This window comes from Halichoeres trimaculatus, unplaced genomic scaffold (assembly GCF_033239565.1).
Source record: "Halichoeres trimaculatus isolate MK-OKI-2021-1 unplaced genomic scaffold, fHalTri1.1 fHalTri1_scaffold_9, whole genome shotgun sequence".
In the NCBI taxonomy this organism is placed as follows: Eukaryota; Metazoa; Chordata; class Actinopteri; order Labriformes; family Labridae; genus Halichoeres; species Halichoeres trimaculatus.
In genome coordinates, this window is record NW_027437188.1 from 24,948,932 (window position 1) to 24,969,184 (window position 20,253).

The 20,253-nt window shown below is 40.1% G+C and overlaps 2 protein-coding genes across 2 annotated transcripts; one reads left to right on the plus strand and one right to left on the minus strand.

Moving 5' to 3' along the window:
* The first annotated feature begins 1,650 nt into the window (after positions 1-1,650).
* Positions 1,651-8,725, plus strand: qpctla (glutaminyl-peptide cyclotransferase-like a). Its single transcript, XM_074678718.1, has 7 exons — positions 1,651-2,397; positions 3,321-3,467; positions 3,550-3,843; positions 4,162-4,323; positions 6,863-6,962; positions 7,047-7,163; positions 7,279-8,725. Exons 1-7 carry the CDS (start codon positions 2,176-2,178, stop codon positions 7,422-7,424), a joined length of 1,188 nt encoding a protein of 395 aa, XP_074534819.1. The 5' UTR covers positions 1,651-2,175; the 3' UTR covers positions 7,425-8,725.
* Positions 8,726-10,237: 1,512 nt separating this feature from the next.
* six5 (SIX homeobox 5) lies at positions 10,238-18,535 on the minus strand. The gene is made up of 3 exons (XM_074680261.1): positions 17,788-18,535; positions 14,862-16,303; positions 10,238-12,887 (listed from the first exon to the last, which is right to left on the minus strand). The coding sequence occupies exons 1-3, from the start codon at positions 18,471-18,473 to the stop codon at positions 12,223-12,225; spliced, it is 2,793 nt and encodes a 930-aa protein (XP_074536362.1). The 5' UTR covers positions 18,474-18,535; the 3' UTR covers positions 10,238-12,222.
* Positions 18,536-20,253: the final 1,718 nt, after the last annotated feature.

Consider the following 20,253-nt stretch of genomic DNA (forward strand, 5'->3'; position numbering starts at 1 on the left):
GGTAACTTAACACAACTAAATGCATTTCCTCAAGTTCTGTACTTTAGTTTGATTTTTAAAAAATTGAATACATAATTCAGTCCTCTTTGTCCTGGATTTGAAATCTTTCATGGTCAATTGACAGCTTATTTGTCCCACAGTGGGGAATTTACAGAGAAACAGTAACAAACAAGAAAGTATGACGTGAAAAACATTACAATAGGTCAATATTAGAGAAAATAATGAATTTGTAAAGAAAAAAATATGTAAATATCAAGCACAACATAAAACTGGAAAAAAAATCTACTGAAAGAGGTGATATTTACAGTTACCATACTTTTTGGTACTGTTATTTTAAAGTTAATGTATTTTTATTTGACCCCCTGTCCAGTGAGTTATGTATCCAAAAAAGAGATTTCGTACAATAATGTTTATCACCAACTCAAAGAGCCTGATTTTGAGAAAATTTTCCTATTTCCTGGGCTAGATAAAGTCCTTAAAATCCTAAAAGTCTTATAGTCTTATCTCAGAGCAACATTGTTTTTATTTCCGACATGGTTGAAAATAAGAAAATCAAATTTTCAGATGTGTTGTAACATGGAATAACCCATTGAATAAGAAGGGAGGGGGAGTACCCAAAACGATCATTAAAGATTAAGCCTTTTGATGTATTTTGAAGCATGTGGAGTAAGATTTAGAAAAAAGAAATGCTTTCAATTGAAGAGAACTTCATAAATCAGTTTTTAAGGGATGCTTTGGGGGCCCCTGGGAATCTTGGGGCCCCAGGCAACTGCCTGTGTTTGCCTAATTGTAGCTACGCCCCTTGTCTTACATAGAACATACATTGCACAGTTACCAACCCAATTTCCTTAAGTAACGCCTACGGCTCCCGTAATTCCTCCCCATGAGAGAAAGAAAATGTTTAAAGACACATTGTTTATGACGACGACAAATCAGTGGGTTACCAATGACTATAACTACTCCCGATAGATTGTAAAGGCCTGAAACAGTAGATTTAAGGTAAGAATCAAATTTTCCCTCATAATCTTTTTTCAAAAAATACTGAATGCTTTTAGTAATTTGTAAAATGTGTGCATTTTTAAATTCTGAACACCTTTAGGTGTGTCAAAGCAGTAATTTTGTCAGTATTCTCAACAACTACAAAAAAAGTAAAAAAAAAAAAAAATTAAAAAAAAAAATGTTTTTTTTCTCTGCATTTAAGTAAAGTAGGCATACAAACAGGCATTAATAACGAATACAGGTTTAGTTGAAGCACAGATGTAAGCAACGTGATACTGTTTCATTTTTTAATTAAAAAACTTATAGGATCCAAATGTTAATATAAAGGAGTCATCTTATTTATTGTCGTTACAACTTTCATCCAGGAGGTGGCAACCACTCACTAAGGAATGGATTCCCAACCCTTGTTTTTCCTTCTAAGTTATAAACGTACAAAACAAAACATGAATCCATCTTTACAGCCCACTTTTTATGCAGAGAGGTCGCCAAATGTAGTATTTCATATTATCATGCCACTTTTTTTTCTTACTATTGTTGTTGTTGTTGTTTTTTTGTTTATCATAATCAGTAGTAATGCGCGCCAGTAACTCTGCTTTTGACTTTTACCTCCAGAGGGTGGCGGTATTACACCGTAACCTTTTGTCACCAACCGTCATAATACATCAAGAAGAAGAAATGGAACCTGCGAGGATGGAGCAAAGACAGAAACATGTATATATTTTTTCACAGTATTATGTTCTTAAAGAGTTATGACAAGTTTGCTCATGTGTATTTTTCTCCACTTTGTAGGTATTCGATGTTAGTAGATAGAAATACGGTAGCGTAAAGAATAGAGTGATGTTTGTGAAACAGTAGCCGCTGCACTGATCTGCTTCAGTCTTCATTATAATGTTTTGCGGATTAACTTGATCAAAGCTGCCCTTCAGTCAACCATGCCTTCAAATACCAGGGCTCCAAGACTGCCATCAAGGATTGGGACTACAAATGACGGACTACCCCTTGCGGGGGATGGAGTTTGATGGTGAAAGAGGACTACAACAGACTGGTGTTGAGTCTGCTTCAAATCAGAGCCAGCGTACTACTCGACTTCCTGTGTGGATATCCCATGCCCCACAAGACGGCTTGTACACGTAGCCGTAGGGACTGAACGATAAAGAACGCTGTATTTCCAAAGACATGTCTCGGTCCAGTCGGCGGTACAAGCCTCTGCAGCAGGGCAACGGCAGTGGCACTCTCCCCGGCTGTGACCGTGTGCGGCTGCCTCGAGCCCGGGTACTGCTGCTCTGTCTCCTCGGGGTCCTGGTGCTGGCGGTAGTGCTGGGAATCTACCTGTCCAACGAAACCAGCATCAGTGGACAGGTGAACCGCATTGCAGCAGCAGATCTGAGCAGAGACAGGGTAAGAATAATAATGTAGAACCACAGTCTGTGAAACTTTGACAGGGTTTGTAGGAACAAGTTTGGACCCTAAAGTGTTAACTGAAATATAACGAGTAACAGATGGTGCAGAACAGCCTGCTCAGAGACGTGTCAGGTATTGTCTCACTGTATCGTCAGTCCAGATCCCGTTGTTTTCTGGAACATGTTCTCCATCACAGTGTTGTTATCACCTTTTGATTTTATGGGAACATTAAAGAGGCCAAACATGCAGGTCACGTGTCTGCTGAAGGGATTATTGGTAAATTCATGCATGGAAGGATAGCTGCTATTTTTCAGGCCTAAAATGCCAACTATGAAAACTAACCGCTTTTGCTTAGTTAAGGTTATAATAATGCAATACATTTGTTTTGTTATAGGCCAATAACCCCACTCAGCACCACCAAGAGGTTGTGTTAAATCTGTACGTGTATGAAATTTCATTTTAACTATTTTAGAAGTCTTCTATAAATCTTTGACTTGAGAAAACCTAGAAAGATTTATTTTCTCCTATGCATTACCTTGGAAAAAATGACATAAACATTTCCTATCTCCCCAAAATAGCTCAACAGAACGAGCTTTTATTATTCTTCCGTTATTCTGGACTTCAAGAGACTTCAATAAAGATTTTGCTCTATTTTTTACAAGATGGTACCCACAGAGATGAAAAAAAAATCAGGTAGGTTAATGATGAAAGTATAAAGTATTTCATCTGCTTTTCCACAAGTTTCAAACTTTCCTTTTAGATAAGAACTCAGAAATTCACCTTTCTTGGGAAAACAAAAAGTCACAACACCAAGTAGTCTTCCCTCCAACATGGGAAGACACGTGTACAGCTTGTTGTTTTTGGACATTTTAAAAAAAATCACATTTGACATTTAATCATTTCCATTTCATCCTATCCAGCTATCTCACAAACCCAGTAAGTGCTCTCCTGCCCAAATCCGCCGTCTGGCCTCCCAGGTGGACGGTACTCGCCTATGGGAGAATCACTTAAGACCAATCTTAATTGAGAGGCTCCCAGGGACCCAAGGCAGCCTGGCTGTGCAGCAGGTGTGTGAACATATCCATAGTTTCCTCCTCTAAATAAAAAGCTCCTTCTTATTTTAAACGTTATGTCTTTGCTCTCCTTCAGCACATCACCTCCACTCTGTCCTCGCTGTCTGCCGGCTGGGCTGTAGACTTTGACTCATTCCAGTCTCAAACCCCCCGTGGTCAGGTTGCATTCACAAATATTGTCGCTACCCTGGACCCCTCAGCCCCTCGGAGGTTGCTCCTCGCCTGCCACTATGACTCAAAGTCTCTACCCCCAGACCCCCGAGCCCCTGAGAGAGTGTTTCTGGGGGCCTGTGACTCTGCAGTGCCCTGTGCTATGATCCTGGAACTGGTCACTTCTCTGGATGCCCAGCTGAGATCATTCAAACAGCAGGTGTGTAATGAGGTGATAGACTTAAGGAGCAGATTAGTTTCCCTCTCTGTTTGAAACTTTCTTGTCAAAAACAGAAAAGCCTGAGATGCTGACTAGTATTTTTTCCCTACTCTGACTCTGTGCCTGCAGTATAGGCTAGAAAGTGCTGACACCATCTTGTTCCTTTCCTTGCAGCAGTCATCTGCAGTATCTCTCCTGAGGATGTGATTTATGTAGTTACTGTCTGAACACACACTGCAGAAAGAAAAACTGGTTTCCTTTGCTGTGTTGCTTCCTTTTAATTAGATTCCATCGCCCTCTCTTCCCTTTTTCTCATAGAAACTTCCAGTGACTCTTCAGCTGGTATTTTTCGATGGAGAGGAATCGTTTGAAGAATGGACTGCCACAGACTCCCTGTACGGCTCCCGTCATCTGGCAGAGCGCATGGCCAACACGCCACATCCTGCTGGAAATACACACGCCACCATGCTGCAAGCTGTGGTGAGGAGAGTGGTAGCTCTGTGCTGCAAACACACACCGCCTGTTTGTGTTGTCACATGCTCACATCCAGATCCAGTCACACACTAAATTATGTATGAGGAGGCTGAATTTAACCAATTACATGAAGTCAGCAAAGTTTACCCTTTATAGCAGGCTGTCCTTTATGGATTGCATAGTCAGATATCTGGGATCTTCAATCTAGTCACTCGATTTGTTTTGCTACGGGAACTTTTCTTAGGGACAAGACATTTCTGGAGAATTTGGGTGCATCTTGACTGCAGGAAATGGAGGCTAAACTGAATTTGGGGCAGTGTTGCTAAATCATGTGGAAGAAACAAGCAACCAGGTCTGAGAAGCAAGCAAGCACAGTGTTGTCAGAAGAGCTGCAGACATGGATTACTCCAAGATGCATGCTTTGAAAATGAACAAGAATACTATGCATCAGAATAAAAAAACAGCCTAAATAGGTCACACAATGTGCTACCTGTCACTTATTATAATATAAAACGACTACTACTACTACTAAAAGGGTCTTAAAATTGCTTAAAGAGGGGGCATAATGTGTTGTACATGTTTTAAACATAGATGCAAGTAGAGCCCGACCGATATGGGATTTTTGGGGCCGATGCCGATACCGATACTGGGTGCAAAAAAAAGCCGATATCCAATATATCGGCAGATATATATAATAAATTTATTGATATACACAGGATATATACTGTATATAATCACAAATCATTATAATACCCATATGATTCAAGACAGAGACAGAACACTATTAAATTAAAACAAGGAACTTAAATTATAAAACTGTCAACTTAAGAACTGTAGTTTAAACCAATGATAAATAAGAACAAGCTGTAAACACAATAATAAATAAAGAAGTCAAACTTTAAACACAGTAAGTAGAAAAAAAATCAAAAATGTAAACACACAATGAGCAACTTAAAAGACGTTAAAACGCCGTATTATAGTCTTACATTAGATAATGGTGGACATGTGAATTAACAGTAGCATTTATCTCTGTTTATCTCACAAAAAAGCAACTAACACGACGTTAAAATGTCATTCTACAGTCTTACATAAGATAATGTTGGACGGAAGGGGCGGGCACTCGGGCAGTGTGCAGCCCAACACACAGACACACAGGAGCAGGAGCAACAGAATCTCTGTGGAGCAAAAATTTTTATAATCTGCTACTTTTTGGCTGATGTCGATTAATCGGTGACAGGCATAATCGGCCCGATTAATCGGCCGGGCTCTAGATACAAGTAACAGTTCTGGATGTCTGTGATAAATTTGCAGATTTCCAAACATATTGACATGCTTTCCCTGAGTCTTTCTGTTTACTGCTTAAAATGTCTGTTCTAATGTCTTTTCTGTTAAACCACTTGTAGTTTTGTGTTAAAAAAAAACAATGTAACAAAGCTACAAGCTATAGTGTTGCAATAATGAAGCCAGAAAACACAGTACCTTAAATGTGCACTTGAGGCTCACATCAAAAGTCAAAACATCCTTATTAGAGCTTTTTTATAATGAAAATGATTAAGTAGATTTGAAATTATTTATATGATTTTTTTGTATATATACATATACACACAAAAAGAACACACACACACACACACACACACACACACACACACACACACACACACGTTGTGTGTGTACAGTGCTTAACAAATGTATTAGACCACCCATCATAAAAACGAAAAAAAGATTTCATCACCATTTTTGAACAGGAGAGAGGAGTTTCCAACTGATTTTATGTTTATGTACCAAAATTTGAGCCAGAAAACGAGAATTCTTAAAGAAGTCGGAATTTATTTAAAATAAATGTAAAACCATTAAAACACTTTTTTTTTGTTCAGGGACATGAGTACATGACTGTAATTTGTAAATCAAAAAATAATCATGGTCTTTACTATTTGTCTGCTTTTTATTTTGTAAGGCAGTATACTTGAAAACTCATAATTATAAAACAATTATTCTATATTAGTATTAAAGTCATAATTTTGATTAAAGAGCTTGCACATCCTTGTAGATTAACCATTACAGAACAATAAAAGTGTTTTGGTAGTCAGCGATATACTGTATATTTAGGACAGTGTTGGCAAACACCTTACACTGGATGGTGGGCTAATAATAAATGTTAAGAACTGTATATATTTATATTTACACCACTAGGTACAAAAGTAGTCTCAAAGCCAAGCTCAGCCTCTTTTAATTATTTATGTTGAGGAAAAAATGTATTAACTACTGTTCTTTGCTTATATTTTGCAGAAATGTTATTCTGAAGTCTCACTTGAAACTGTCTTATAAAAACAACTGTTGCTTTTCCTTTCCTATGACCTATGAATCAGGAAATATTGGGCAAAGGAACCTTTTCGTTCTTTGTTAAATGTTCTGTTAACTTGAAGCTCAGTGTAGTGCAACAAAGCACACATTATCATTCATTCATTCTTTTCGTCTTATGTAGTCATGTGACAACATGTGACCGCTGCCATTTCCATCCTTAGACCTCTTTTTCTTTCCTCTTTAGGATCTCTTTGTGCTGCTTGACCTACTCGGCGGTCCTGATCCACTGATTGCAAATCACTTTGATAACACGGCACGCTGGTTTGACCGGTTGATTGCTGCAGGTAATCAAAACTATTTGCTTCATAAATAATTTGTGTCCTTAGTTGTAGTTTGCCCTTATTCTTTAAATCACTCCCCACTTTCAGAGAAGAGACTCCACCGGCAGGGGCTTCTTACGTCTCACCCCTCGGAGCAGACTTATTTCAGGAAGGATGTGTACCTTGGACCTGTACAAGACGACCACATCCCCTTCCTTCATAAAGGTGGGTGACACAGACTAGTTTTTCCACTTCTTGTTGTGATTTTTTTGTTGCAAACATTACAAAAGTGGTCAGTTTCCAAGAACAGCTCTCTCCCCTCTGTCTTAAAATAATACAGGTGTCCCTGTGCTCCATGTCATCGCCACTCCTTTCCCGCAGTTCTGGCACACGCTGGATGACTCAGAGGAGAACATGCACAGACCCACAGTAGTGAACCTGACAAAGATCCTGGCAGTGTTTCTGGCAGAGTACCTTGGCTTCTGAACACCAAACACAGAGATTTATTTGTGGTGACACATGAAGCTGTTACATGAAGACCTCTGCTCACTTTATACCCCATACTGGAGTACTAGTACTGTTAGTCACAGTGATGACACATTATTTAAAAAACAACAGCACGATTGGGATAAAACTACAGACAGCAAGAACCCAGTGACATGAAGAAAACTTCACTTCTTGGTCAAAAAAACTACACGTTACCAAAGACTAAAGCCCTGCTCGACCTGCCTGTGGTGACATGTCAGGATCGTCTGACAACCCCTGTCCAAATTAGCAGGCTTGTGATTTAATTACAGTGGTAATAGTTCATGGAGGAACACTCCATGAAGTTAAATCTGTGAATTTGTTTTATTCTTACACCTTTCATGTGAAATAATTCTAATATTTATGTCCCCCTTAAATATGATTAAGATGCACCAACATTTCGTTAAGAAAGACCTGGAGCAGCACTGTCCCAACGGTGAAAGACGTTACAACACATCTGTGAACAATCCCACTGACTTTCCCTTCAGCCTTTTGACCTGCTGTTTCTGAATGCAAGCTGTGTTGACTGGCCGGCACGTTATGTGTCAGTGCATTGGTAATCTTTATGTGAAAAACTGACAAATGCTCAAAATGTGAGGATGTCCAAGAAAGACGAAAATGTTTAATTCTTTGTGTCATTAATACTGATACAATTTCAGGAAGTAAAAAACAAAATAACGTACATGTGCTCACACTTCCCAGCATTGTTCCATGGAACCTTTCTTTGAGAAGGTGGAAACAAATGTCGACTCATTCATGTTTTGGTAATAAAGTTTACTTTGCAAAGAGTCTTTTAATCGGAACAGAAAATTGAAAATGTAGATTTGTTTGAAGTCTTAATTTATGTGATGTGGAGGAAGTGGTTGGTGACAGAGGTGGGGGTGAGGGGCAGCAAGGAGTGAGAATGTGGGCTGAACAGACATTATCAGTTGAAGGGTCAACTTCCTAAGAGTTACTTCAAGGGCAAGATGTTTGAGAAATGGATGAAAAGATGAAAGAGATGAGATCCAATAAAACATTTCAAATTTTATCACAATATGAATTCAACCACATGAGGGCGCTGCTCTGTTTTTTAATCAATCAAATTGGCCTACTTCACAGTTTCGTTTACATTTCTAAAGATATGTGCTTGAAAATTTTCATTAAATTTCAAATGCGCAATTTTCTGCTTTGATATTATTTCTCATTTTTTGCTTACAAAATTAAAAAAAATCGTACTAAAGTATATAAAAAAACGTTCCTATTGATTCTAATTCTATTCTACTTCATTTCTCAAAACCCTTGGCAGAGCAACAGGCTACTTATGGAGATTTATTGAATACTTGATTAATTTAAAATAAACTCTTGAAGTTTCAAAAGAAGCTGTTTGCTATTGTATTTGCGGTAGAGAGAGAGAGAGAGAAAAAAAGAGAATTTTTGTTCATGTGTTTGTTCATGTGTTATGCTACAATAACTTTTTCAGTTGTGTTTTCCCTTTTGTTATTGCATTTTCTGTTTAATTTGCATATTCTTTTCTGTTTTTTTAATCGCCTTTTTGTTCCTCTGATCTGGGTGGGGTCCAGCATCATATGCAAATAATAGTTAAATCACACATTCCTTGCCCCACCCCTCAAACCCTCCCCTCCATAGCAACAAGTTGACATAAGGTCAAAACTGAACTAAGACAGTGACATCAAGTAAATATGATTTTCATTCTATAGATACATCATTTTCCTAATGATGGATATTTTGGATACGGAAGAGCAAAGGAAAAGAAAAGAATCTACAAAAATACCCCCAAAATGTGGTGTTGTTAAAATCTGAAGTAGAGTTAGATCCTCAGCAACAAATGTTCAACTTTTCCACTTTTAAATAACAAGGCATTAAGGATGTGCTTATGGAAGAGCTGGTCTCTTCCCCATCCCAGATGGTGTGTGCTAGGGGAAACTTTCTCCTCAGACGATACTTCCCTACAGCTCCCAGGGGTCGGCCCCTTTGCCGGGATGAAGTGGGCTTGAGGCCAGAGCTGCTGCAGGAGATGGCGACTGCATGTGGAGAAGGGAAAGCCCTCCAGCAGGGTGCAGAGGTCAGTGATGTGGCCTTGGTGAAAGGCCAGTGCAGCTTTAGCCTTCAGCACACTCTCAAGCTCCCAGGGGTGAGAGTCGGAGAAGGAGGGGAAGGCAGAGGAAGAAGAAGGAGAAGGAAGAGCGCAGAGAAAGCCAGAAAGGGGATCCACACGCCACGCAACTGCCTAGTAGAAGCATCAGAAACACACACACACACACACACACACAGCACCTGCTTTGTGGTGAAGATCGTTGCTGTGGAGTCCTGAGTTGAACTCTGAAACAGGATCTGTGGGAAAACGTCTCCTAACCGCTCCCCTTTAGAACTTGAACCTCAGAGTTAAAACCTCTGTGGCTTATCAGAGGATGAACGAGTGCAGGTAAATGTGTCAATCATTCCATCTCATGCCCTGACAGAATCGAATCGCAGGTAACCTGAGACCATCAGGGTTAGAACAACACCCCACTCATCCCTTTTCCTCATACACAAACACAAGCATGCACATGCTCACACACATTTCAGACCTCAGCTATTGTACACAAAAAAAACAGAATGCATTTGAATAAAATTTTCTTGCCAAATGAGAAGCAAAGTCGTCATAGCTGACTGATGATAAATGACAGACCTTTCTGTAAATGTAGTTTATTACAATATTATAAAAAATAGAATGCATTTGAATACAAAAATGAGAAAACAAAAACTTTGAATGTCAAACATAAATGATCCCTTTCAAAACTATCAAAGTCTGTAAAAATGCACCGTCTTTGGTTAGGTTTGTAGTCATTCACGTTATATGAAAGGTAAGGAGGGAGTAAAACTAAGGGTACAAACATACAGGTATAAGTGTGCGCAAGCCCCAAAGGGCTTTAATGTCTACAAACTTTGGTATGAAATGGCTTATATGGACAAAGACTACCATATTTTATATAGTGAACACAAATCCCTTTATCCCTTACTGACTTAAATATCGGCAAATTTAGTCTAACCTTGATTTGTCAAAGCCGTTAAAAATCTTCCCAAAATGCCACAGAAAACAAATAAACTATGGGTGACCTACTTTGTTTATCTTGCCATTTAAAATGTTTCAACACCTTAAAACCCTAAAACCTAAATTCATTAAACAAACTGACCTGGTGACAAAAAAAATCATTTCCTATTTATGTTTTTCCAAAAAGACAATTCTTCTCTCAGTAAAAACTAGATCGATAATGCATGCTTTAAATAGATTACATGTACAAAAACTACAAACACACTTATAAAAAACAAAGGTCATTATTGTAACCAGGTGTGGCACTGATGTGTCTATTCTATGTACCATAAATGGCCAAAAGTTTAACCTCTACCTGTGTTGTGACAATGGAAGGCTCACACAATGGAGTGTTGTTCAGTTTCTTTTGATAGAGATTATTTATCTGTTAAATGTGAGTCCCACCACTGACACAAAAACACAGCAGGGCAGCGTAAACATTGTGTGGACAAAAGGTGCAAAATATACAAATACAAAATAAACTAAAACAAAACAAAAAACAGAACTATGATCATGCAAACAAAACAGTCACATTACGTTTCACTGGAGATCAGACAAACACAGAAATGTGGACATTCAAAAGACTCCATACAGTGAATCTTAAAATTTGGTTGGGTGTTTAAGTAAAAAAAAAAAAAATCAATCACACTTGTATCAAAAACAACCAAAGTATGAGCTTTAAAGATAAGGCACTTAATAAAAACAAACAGATTTTGGATATATTGACAACAATTACTACTATGTGGGATCACAGCAAACATTTAGTGTAATGCAGTCATGCTACAGTATTAAGAACCTTTTCTCATCTCCCAAGAGTACAGACATTTCACAAACATAGTGTACAATTAAAAACATGTATTGCATAGAGTATAGACCCTTTATTTCCTTTCTTATATTGGTACTTGCAGGAGAATTTAATTCAAAACAGTCCTCTGCTAAAATGCTGGGCTGCATGCTTCATCCCAGACTTCAGTAACTTGAGGCAATAAAACTCGGCTGTATAGCTTTGAAGCTGTGTTTGTGATTACGGTTTCACATACCTCAGTTCTGTTTGGGAAGGATCCATCTAAACATTTTTCCTGATGTGTTACTGAGTCTATTCAGGCAGTGAAGAAGAGAAAGATCACTGCTCAAATCCGTCTGGATGTACAGCTTGATCAGATAGTTTGGTGTATACTTCTTGTGGTGGTCCCATGATGAACCACATGAATTTTACAAAAAACAGCACGTCTTTGTCTGCAGAACTGAAAACTGCAACGAAAGCTAAAGGAATAACCAAAGATATGCTGCAAAGACAGTCTTTTTTAACATCAGGATCCTAGCAGAATCATGGGTGGTAGGTTTTCTGTTTGGGTTTGTCTCCAATAAGTAAGGCACAAGAGGATTTGAGTTAAAAAAAAAGAAGAAGAATTGGAGGCACCTTATGTACGCCTGTTGATTGATGTGAAGTTCAGCTTTAGAGGATCTGTCTGAAAAGTGCCAGCTAAGACCACTTAGGCCCAGCTGAGGGAGAATCAACCAGAGCTCAAACATACAACAAAAATCTTGGCAGTTCTTAGAGGGTCAAAAAGTTGAATACAATCCTTGGATCACTAAAAGAGCGAACCTCATCTGCAGTAACCTACTGAAAAATCCATCCTTTTTGTTTTTAGAGACACAAGGTTTCCAATAATCAAGAGAAACAGACTACAGGCCCAGCTCATCATCTACAGGGACAGACTGGAGCTGAGTCAGAATCTTGGAGTCCCCATCTATCCCCCCAGGATTCCCAAGCGCTGAGTTGGCTTCCACATCCTGGTCAGATGAAGGACTTCCCAACAGCAGCGACTCTCCTCCTGGTAGGCCTAACAGAGCTGGGTCTACAGGTAGGTCCCCTTTGTTCCGGATGTCAAACAGAGTCAGTCCAGCTGAGGTGGAGAGGGGCACGGGGCTCCAGGATGACTGAGAGAGCTGGCTGTTGGGTATCACTCCACTATACATGGGGCTGAGGGTGAGCATACTTTCTGGAGTGAGAGTGTTTGGAGTTGTGGGAGTGACTGAGTGGTCCAGTGTGTGAGGGGAAGAGGTGGCAGGCGTCCCTGTCTCTGGAGCACAGTACGGTGGAGATGAGCTGATGAAGTTTAAGGGAGAGGATGTGAGGACGCTGGGGGCTGGGGCAGAGATGGTTAAAGATTGGGAGGTCACCGGAGGGGCTGAGGGGGTAAGGATGGGACTCAGTCCATTAGCAGGGATGGGTGGAGCCTCAGAGACTGGTTTTAGTAAACTGGTGAGCTGGATGCCGGCTGGGATAGTCAAAATCAGCTTTCCTTGCTGGACACTTAGGTAGGGGCTTCCACCGAGGAGAAGGTTACCTAAAGAGTTAATAAATAATGTAAAATTATCACAAACAAGACTGTCAAAACAGTTAAAAAGACTTGCACTATGAGATTAATCATCTTTAGAGGGGTCTTTGTAACATCTGTCATTTTTTTAACGCAGGCAGAAATAGCTTATCAATTTCTTGTTGATACAAACTTGTCAATTGTTGTTTACCAATCTTACAGTGAGAAAAATCTCAGTGAACATTGAAATCAATCAGCATTATGTTTATGTGATGCAATACAAATGGAACCAAGAAGTAAAATGTTAAAAAGATCTGGTTTTGATGGTTAGCAAGTAGAGCTGAAACAATTCCTCGAATGATTCGAGGTACTCGATTACAAAAAATACTCGAGTAATTTTCTCCGCCTCGAATAATCGTTTAATTTTAAAAAAGATCAAAGAGTGGTATTTCAAGTAGAGCTGAGGCCATATTAAGAGAATTTTCAGACCCCTCAAGCTACCTCTTATAAAAAATAGCAACTAGCAACAAATCTAGCTTCTTTTCTGAAGTTTGGAGACTAATGGGTCATTCTACGAAACGGGTGCCATTTGGGTATGCAACATTTGATGAGATGTACAAGGCACAAAAAATGTGTCAGAGTGTGTTTACAAATTTTGGAGCTACAAAAGCAAGTGCTCTTATTGACATGCTGTATCAGAAAATTCTATTTCTTAAAGAGAAAAATTTTCAATTGAAAAATAACTGCTCTTTAACTAAACAAAAATGGTTTTTACCCGATTAATCGGGTAAAAATCGGGTAATTGGTTGGATTTTCAGTAGATACTCAAATACTAAAATATTCGATAGCTGCAGCCCTATTAGCAAGTCTTTAAAATAATATTAAATTAAAAACAGCAGAAAGACAACATTCAATATATTTTGTGTCCTATTTTACTGTTTTGTAGAAACAGTATTTTAAGTTTGTTGCCAGCAACATGCTTCATAAAATTTGGAATATGGTCAATAAATACACAGACCAAGTTGTCTGATGCTGAAAAAATGACTGGAGGAACATCTCCCTACTATTTTTTAAAGCTGCAACAGTAGGAGTAGGATAACTGGGTATAAAAAGACCATTCAACGACCCAACCTTTGAGGATTAAGTATGGGAAGCAGTTCACAATTATGTGAAACTGAAAGAAGAAATAGTTCATCAATTTTAGCATAATGGGAGGAAATTACAGACAAGCGCAATCCTTACATGAAGGCAACACCTTTTGACTGGTGAGTGGGAAACTTTTTCAGGCAAGACTTTATGTATTTCAGCAAGACAAGGCAAAATACATTTACAACAGTATGGCTCTGTAGTAGAAGAGTCCAGGTGCTAAACTGGGTCGCCTACAGTCCAGACTTGTCATCCACTGCAAATAACTAAGACATCATAACAGAAACCCTGAACTGTTGAGCAGCTGAAACTGTATACCAGGCAAAAACTGGACATTTTGAAACTTCACTTACTGCTCTCTTTGTTATTAAAGTTTGCAGAGTATTGTTAAAAAAAGGCAAAAGTTAAAACCGTGTCTCAACTTTTTTTAAGACGTGTTGCTCACAATTAGTTGAAAATGAGCATGTATTTTTTTCATACATCCATATATTATATGTTTTCTTTGCATTATTTTGAATTATACACATGATGTGAACAACTTGTAAACCATAAAATTCTGTTTTTATCAACACTTAACACAGCATCCTAACATTGTTGAAATTATGGCTGCTGAAAAATTAATGGCATCTGAATACAGTTGGTTCCTTTGCTTATTTTCTGCAGTCATTGTTTCCATGTGCAGCTTTATTTCTTTCTGAGACAGTTGGTATAAAACAAGCTTGCAGTCAAGCTCTCATAAAATCAATCAAATGCATCTGAGCTGTAGCTTTAATGTTTGAGAAATGCCATGAATATGTTAGAAGTTATCAAAACTTCGAGCTTGCTTCATTCATAGAATATCTAATGAACTCAGTTTACCTGCAGGGGCTGAGGGCAGCTGAATGATCCCAGAGTTCAGGAGCTGCACACCAGGGGCCATACTGGTCGGTGGAACCACACCTTGGATCGGCCTCTGCTGGTTTAGCCTCAGAGGACCCTGTGACACCCCAGCAGCTGCAGGAGATGAGGTCAGGATCTGTAGTGGCACACCAGCAGAGAGAGACGGACTGGCAGGAACCACTTGCGGGAAAGAGATGGTGGATGAAGTCTGGATGGGGGACACTGGGACCAGCTGGGGCATGGATGGAGGGACTAGCTGTGCTGGTGTAGTGCCTTTAGCCTGGGGGACTGGGACCACTTGTGTTGGGGAAGAGATGGAAATAACCTGTGGGACCTGGACTTTGCTCAGTGTTGAGTTTGTATTTTGGTCGGCTTGCTGAGGTGCTGTTCTTTGTGGAAGCTGCGAGATGGAGACGATGGTTGTAGCACCTTCAGGCAGAGTTGTTGACACATCCTGCTGTTGCTGCACCACTCTGCTGCCTGTGTTTATTGTCTGGCTTTGGAAAGGCACTGATGAGGCAAGAGGGGATACTGGGACCAACTGGGGGGACTGGGACACCTGTGCTCCGGAAGTGTGCTGCACCAGCTGGGACACTGGTTTGCCGTGGACAGAAGGCACAACCTGGGGCAGAGAGGGTACCTGAGGGGTGGAGCTGCAAGAGGCAACAACAGAACTAGCAGGGTTTAACTGGGGGACAGCAGAGGCTATGACAACATAGTCCCGTTGTGGACTAGAGAGAGGTAAAGAAGATGACACAGAGGAGGTGAGGGACTCTTGGTGTTGGGTGTTTGGTGTTAAGACCAGTGAGGGAAGACTGGCTGGGGATGACAGAGTTGGTGAGGAGGGGGATAAAGATGAAGAAGAGGACGATACCATCTGGCTGCTGTCCTCTGATTTGGAGACAAAATCCATTGCATTTTTGCTTTCTGTCTTAACTTGAAGAGTATGAGAGATGATGGTGGGAGGGTTTGAGGCTGGTGTGACGTTGGTGCTAAAAACAGCAGCTGGAAGGCTGCTCTGGTTGGTGCTAATGCCTGAAACCCCGTGCTCAGACACTGTTTGCTGCTGCTGCTGCACACTGACACCAGGCTTGGTTATTACCTGAGCCCCATTCAGTATCAGAGGAGAGTTAGTAGCAACGGGACTCAATGTGACTGTCTGGCAGTCGCCCAAACTCAGACCGTTAATGATCACACCAGCTCCGTTGCTGGAGATCAGGGAGTTTCCGTTCAGAAGTAATGGCTGAGAGGATGTAAGGAAGCCACTGGAGCCGTTGAGGATGAGCTGGCCTCCTGTACTGCAGGGGACAGCAGAGAGTGAGATGATGGAGGCAGTGGAGCCAGGCGCCTCCTCAGATTTGTCAGGAGTGTCGTCCATAGGGCTCACTTCATCATCTGAGCTGTGGTTTCCATCAGACTCACTAGAACAGAAAGAAGGGTCATGAGGAAAGAGTGCAATGCTATAGGCTGCAATTACTCAACATTGATTTCCCATATAAAGTTTTCATTACATAAGGTTAAAGATTTTTTTTGTATTAAACATTTTCGGGTCATTCCTTTGATTTCTGATTATGTAATATATCTTACCAACTACTGCTGCATCATTTTTTTCAAGTTAAATCATCCTAAAGTAGCTTTAATATTTCTGCTATGTTATGAAGTACACTCAAATATCTTTGACTGCAATATGGAGATTGTGCCTTCATCTCCTTCCCTTGAGAAGTGAAACCAAAATACCACCCCAGTGAAAATTTCACAAAACCATCCACTAAAATTTAATTTAGCCAAGACATATGCAAGGGTTGTAAAACAAAACAAATAAACAAATAAAACCCAGTGTGTAATCAAAGAAACTTTTTTGAGTTAGGAATATCTTGTCACATTAGTTTTGATTACAAGGAAGTTAAAAAGTAAACAAGGTCAACAATTACGTCTTATTAGAAATTTAAGTTGTTGAATATTTGATTCAAAAAGTTGTACAGCACAATAGCAAAAGATAGAAATTTCAATTCACTGGGGATTTTGAAAATTTTAGGTTGCCACACTTATTATATGCCCTGCCTGGCAGCTATTTATTAGCAACTGATTTAAAGATGGAGTGGCAACATCAGTCCCTCCCATACATTATGATCACTAATCCTCTCCATCCTATTCTGGTTATGTTTACCATCCTACACCCAAACTTGATTATTTCCTACACAGGATTAGTGTAAAGCTATCTGTGATCCCTGGTTTTATTTCTCACAGCTCTTTCAGGACCTTCACTGTAATTTGTCACAATTCGAGCTGTCTACCAGACCAGCACAAACCCCCAGGACTGATAAGATAAGTCTGCTGTATTCACTCTTATCTATCCCCTGCTTGCTTAGTGAAAGAAAAGCTTTGAAACTCTGAGACTTAAGTCCGTGTGAAAGCATATTAGGAGGATTTTTACTACCCCCACCTTTCCTGGTTTAAGCATTTGCAACCTCCGTCTCCCCGCAGGCCTGAGGCAGAGGTGCATGGTTTCAGGAAATTTGAGCCACGGTGGGCGCTTGAATCTCACATTTCATAACAAAGCAACATGCTCCTGTCTCAGACCTGTGTGACTTTACTGCTGTCAAAAGTCTGCACTGCTGTCCTCAAAAGATGTGATGTTTAACAAGTTCATACGAGCACTTTGAAGTTTAATGTGAAGCTTCATACCCTTTCTGTACTGTTGTGAGCAGGCTTGTCGTGTAGGGCTTTGTTTACCATGAGGGTTTGGTCTGTTAGTTTGGAGGACTAGTGTGAGTGAAAGCAAAACACTGACAAACGAATATAAGACCTAGAATAAACAAATTTAGTTATGGACGGCCCCGCATCTATTGTACTGTTTCTTTTAGTTAACTGAAAGAAATGCAATAAACGGTTTTGCTGGTCTTGCCTTTTGCTGTGGGTCCCAGACGGGGTCCTGTCCCTCTGCCTGCGGTTCTTGAACCAGTTGCTGACCTGAGTGAGGGACAGTCCGGTGACTTTCGCCAGGCTCTTCTTCTCGTCTGGATTAGGGTACCTGTTGCTCTTGTAGCACTCCTTCAAAGCGTTTCGAGACTTCTCTTTGAAGCAGTACACAGTCTCCTCTCCGTCCCAGATCGTTTTAGGCAGGGGGAACTTTTTCCTCAGCCGGTACTTGTCCACTGCGCCCAGGCTACGGCCCCTGGACCTCTCCGCCTCCTTGTAGCGGGCTTTCAGGTACAGGTCCTGCAGGAACCCATGGTTTGACGGGTGGAAGTCATGGCTCTCTAGGATCGCGTAAAGCTCCTTGAACTCCTCCCGGTGGAAAGCCACCAGAGCCTGGGCCTTCAGCAGGGTCTCATTGCCACGTAGCAGCTCGGACGACGGAGGTATGGTGGATAGAAACCTCCACAAGCGATCCACATTGCCCGCCTGCAGGAGGGCCTCGCACAGACATGCTACTTGGTCACCGGAGAAACTCAGAGCCGACTTTTGGAAACTTTTCAGCAACTCCTCAGAAATGAGGATTGTGTTTTCCTCGTCTTTAATATCCGATGCCGTCGGCTCTTCTGGGCTGTTTTCAGATTGTTCTGCAGACTCCAAAGACAAGGAAGCCATTTTTTACTTTAACTTTTTTTCCTCCAGTAGTTCCTCCTCCTCTCTCTCCCTCCCTCCCTCTGTCTCACTCCCATTCTCTGTAGTCGACCAAACCGTGAATGTGCCAGGAAAATATCAGCGACCACGCCCCTTTCCATAAGTCAGACTCTTTGTTTAAAAGTGCCTCTATATACAACCAACTCTACTATCACCTTCCTGTTTACAGATTCTTGCACCACGCATTGTAAGCTGTAATATTAAACATCGGCTTGATGTAAACGAAATTACCGCAGCACAGACACCCTTACAAATGCAGTAAAGTTTTCAAATCTAAAATACTCTTAACTTAACACATTTGGTTATGTTGTATCTACTGATCGTTTCATACAAAATACAAAATAACCAATCTGGACATGATAGCAAAAATAGTGTTATGATAAGTCTGTTTTGCCCTGTAACTGACAATGTTCAGGTTTGAGGGAAAGCACCAATTCAAGATGAGTAAGTTAATATTCATTGGCTTCAGACTGACATACAGCGGTGCATTTGCTTGGATTGTGGCCCTTGTCTTGGCTTGGGAAGGACTGGTCTCTGAGGGGTCCCTTTTAAACCTTTATTCAATCTTTGATAATCGTACGTATGTTCACCTACTTTAGGAACCACTGATTCAGATAATGTTCTCTAGAGTTGATCATTTTAAATCAATTCAGAATTTTAATAGACAATTCTTACTTAAGCCCATATCAATTATAAGCTGTTTTTTTCGACAGCAGTGTTTTGCCAAAAGGTATTATGGCTACTTTCTAAGATCTGATCCAGACTGACTTTGGATCGAAAGCTTCTGGATTGTTGTTCATGTTAAGGTCTGAAAGATGCTCCCCTCACCTAAAGGAGCTGGGCCTAAAGTTTGAGTCGGTCAGTTCAAAGTTGAAAGTCTCTACAGTGTTGACATTGTATAAAATAACACATCTTTGCATAAATTCTATGAATAACAGCATGTAAGACCAGTTTTCTTCCTGAATAGATTTTCAAAAATGCTAACATGCTAATATTTCCAATTAATTGACCTTTGCATGGTAGTTAATTTGCATGTGTGTAGTTTAGACTTTTTTTTTAATCAAAAAAAGTGAATTTTGCACCAACTACTCATTGTCTGCCCATGACCAACAAACTGCATATGAACATATTCAACAGAGAAAGTGTTAACAGGGCCAGACAGTTTTGCAGTTTTCCATCTCCTGTAACAACCATAGGAATTTGACTCTTCATGAACTGTAGGTTTGTCTCGATCATGTCCCCTTTCGCCTCTCTTTCTGCCTATGCAGCTCATCCATCTGCATTGATTTCACTTCAATCTTCTGCCGAATGTCATCGAGATATGGTCTATCTCGGAAAATAGCGACCCCGTGTGATCATTTCAAGTTTCACCATTAAAAAAAGGTAGACAGCATTAATCTTCTTTTGTGTAATGGTCGGGCTGGATTTGTGTAAAGGGCAGGTACATTTCAGAGGGATTGTTACTTGTATCCAAGTGACACAGCAAAAAATGGCGACATCTGCTGGCCAAATATGCTGTGTTTGGTCCACACTGTCCATCTTGATTCTAAGGTGTATTAATAAAAGTTTTTTTTAAATGTCCTGGACTCAACTTCATTTTCGCAAAAAGAGCAAATTTCAATCGTGCACAAAACAATCCCTTAAATGAATAAATTTATAATTTTTCGTTAAATTTATATTTCATAAATTATAATTTTAAAGTGCTTTTCTTTTATTATTTTGGCATAGGGAGAGGTCGGTCTGT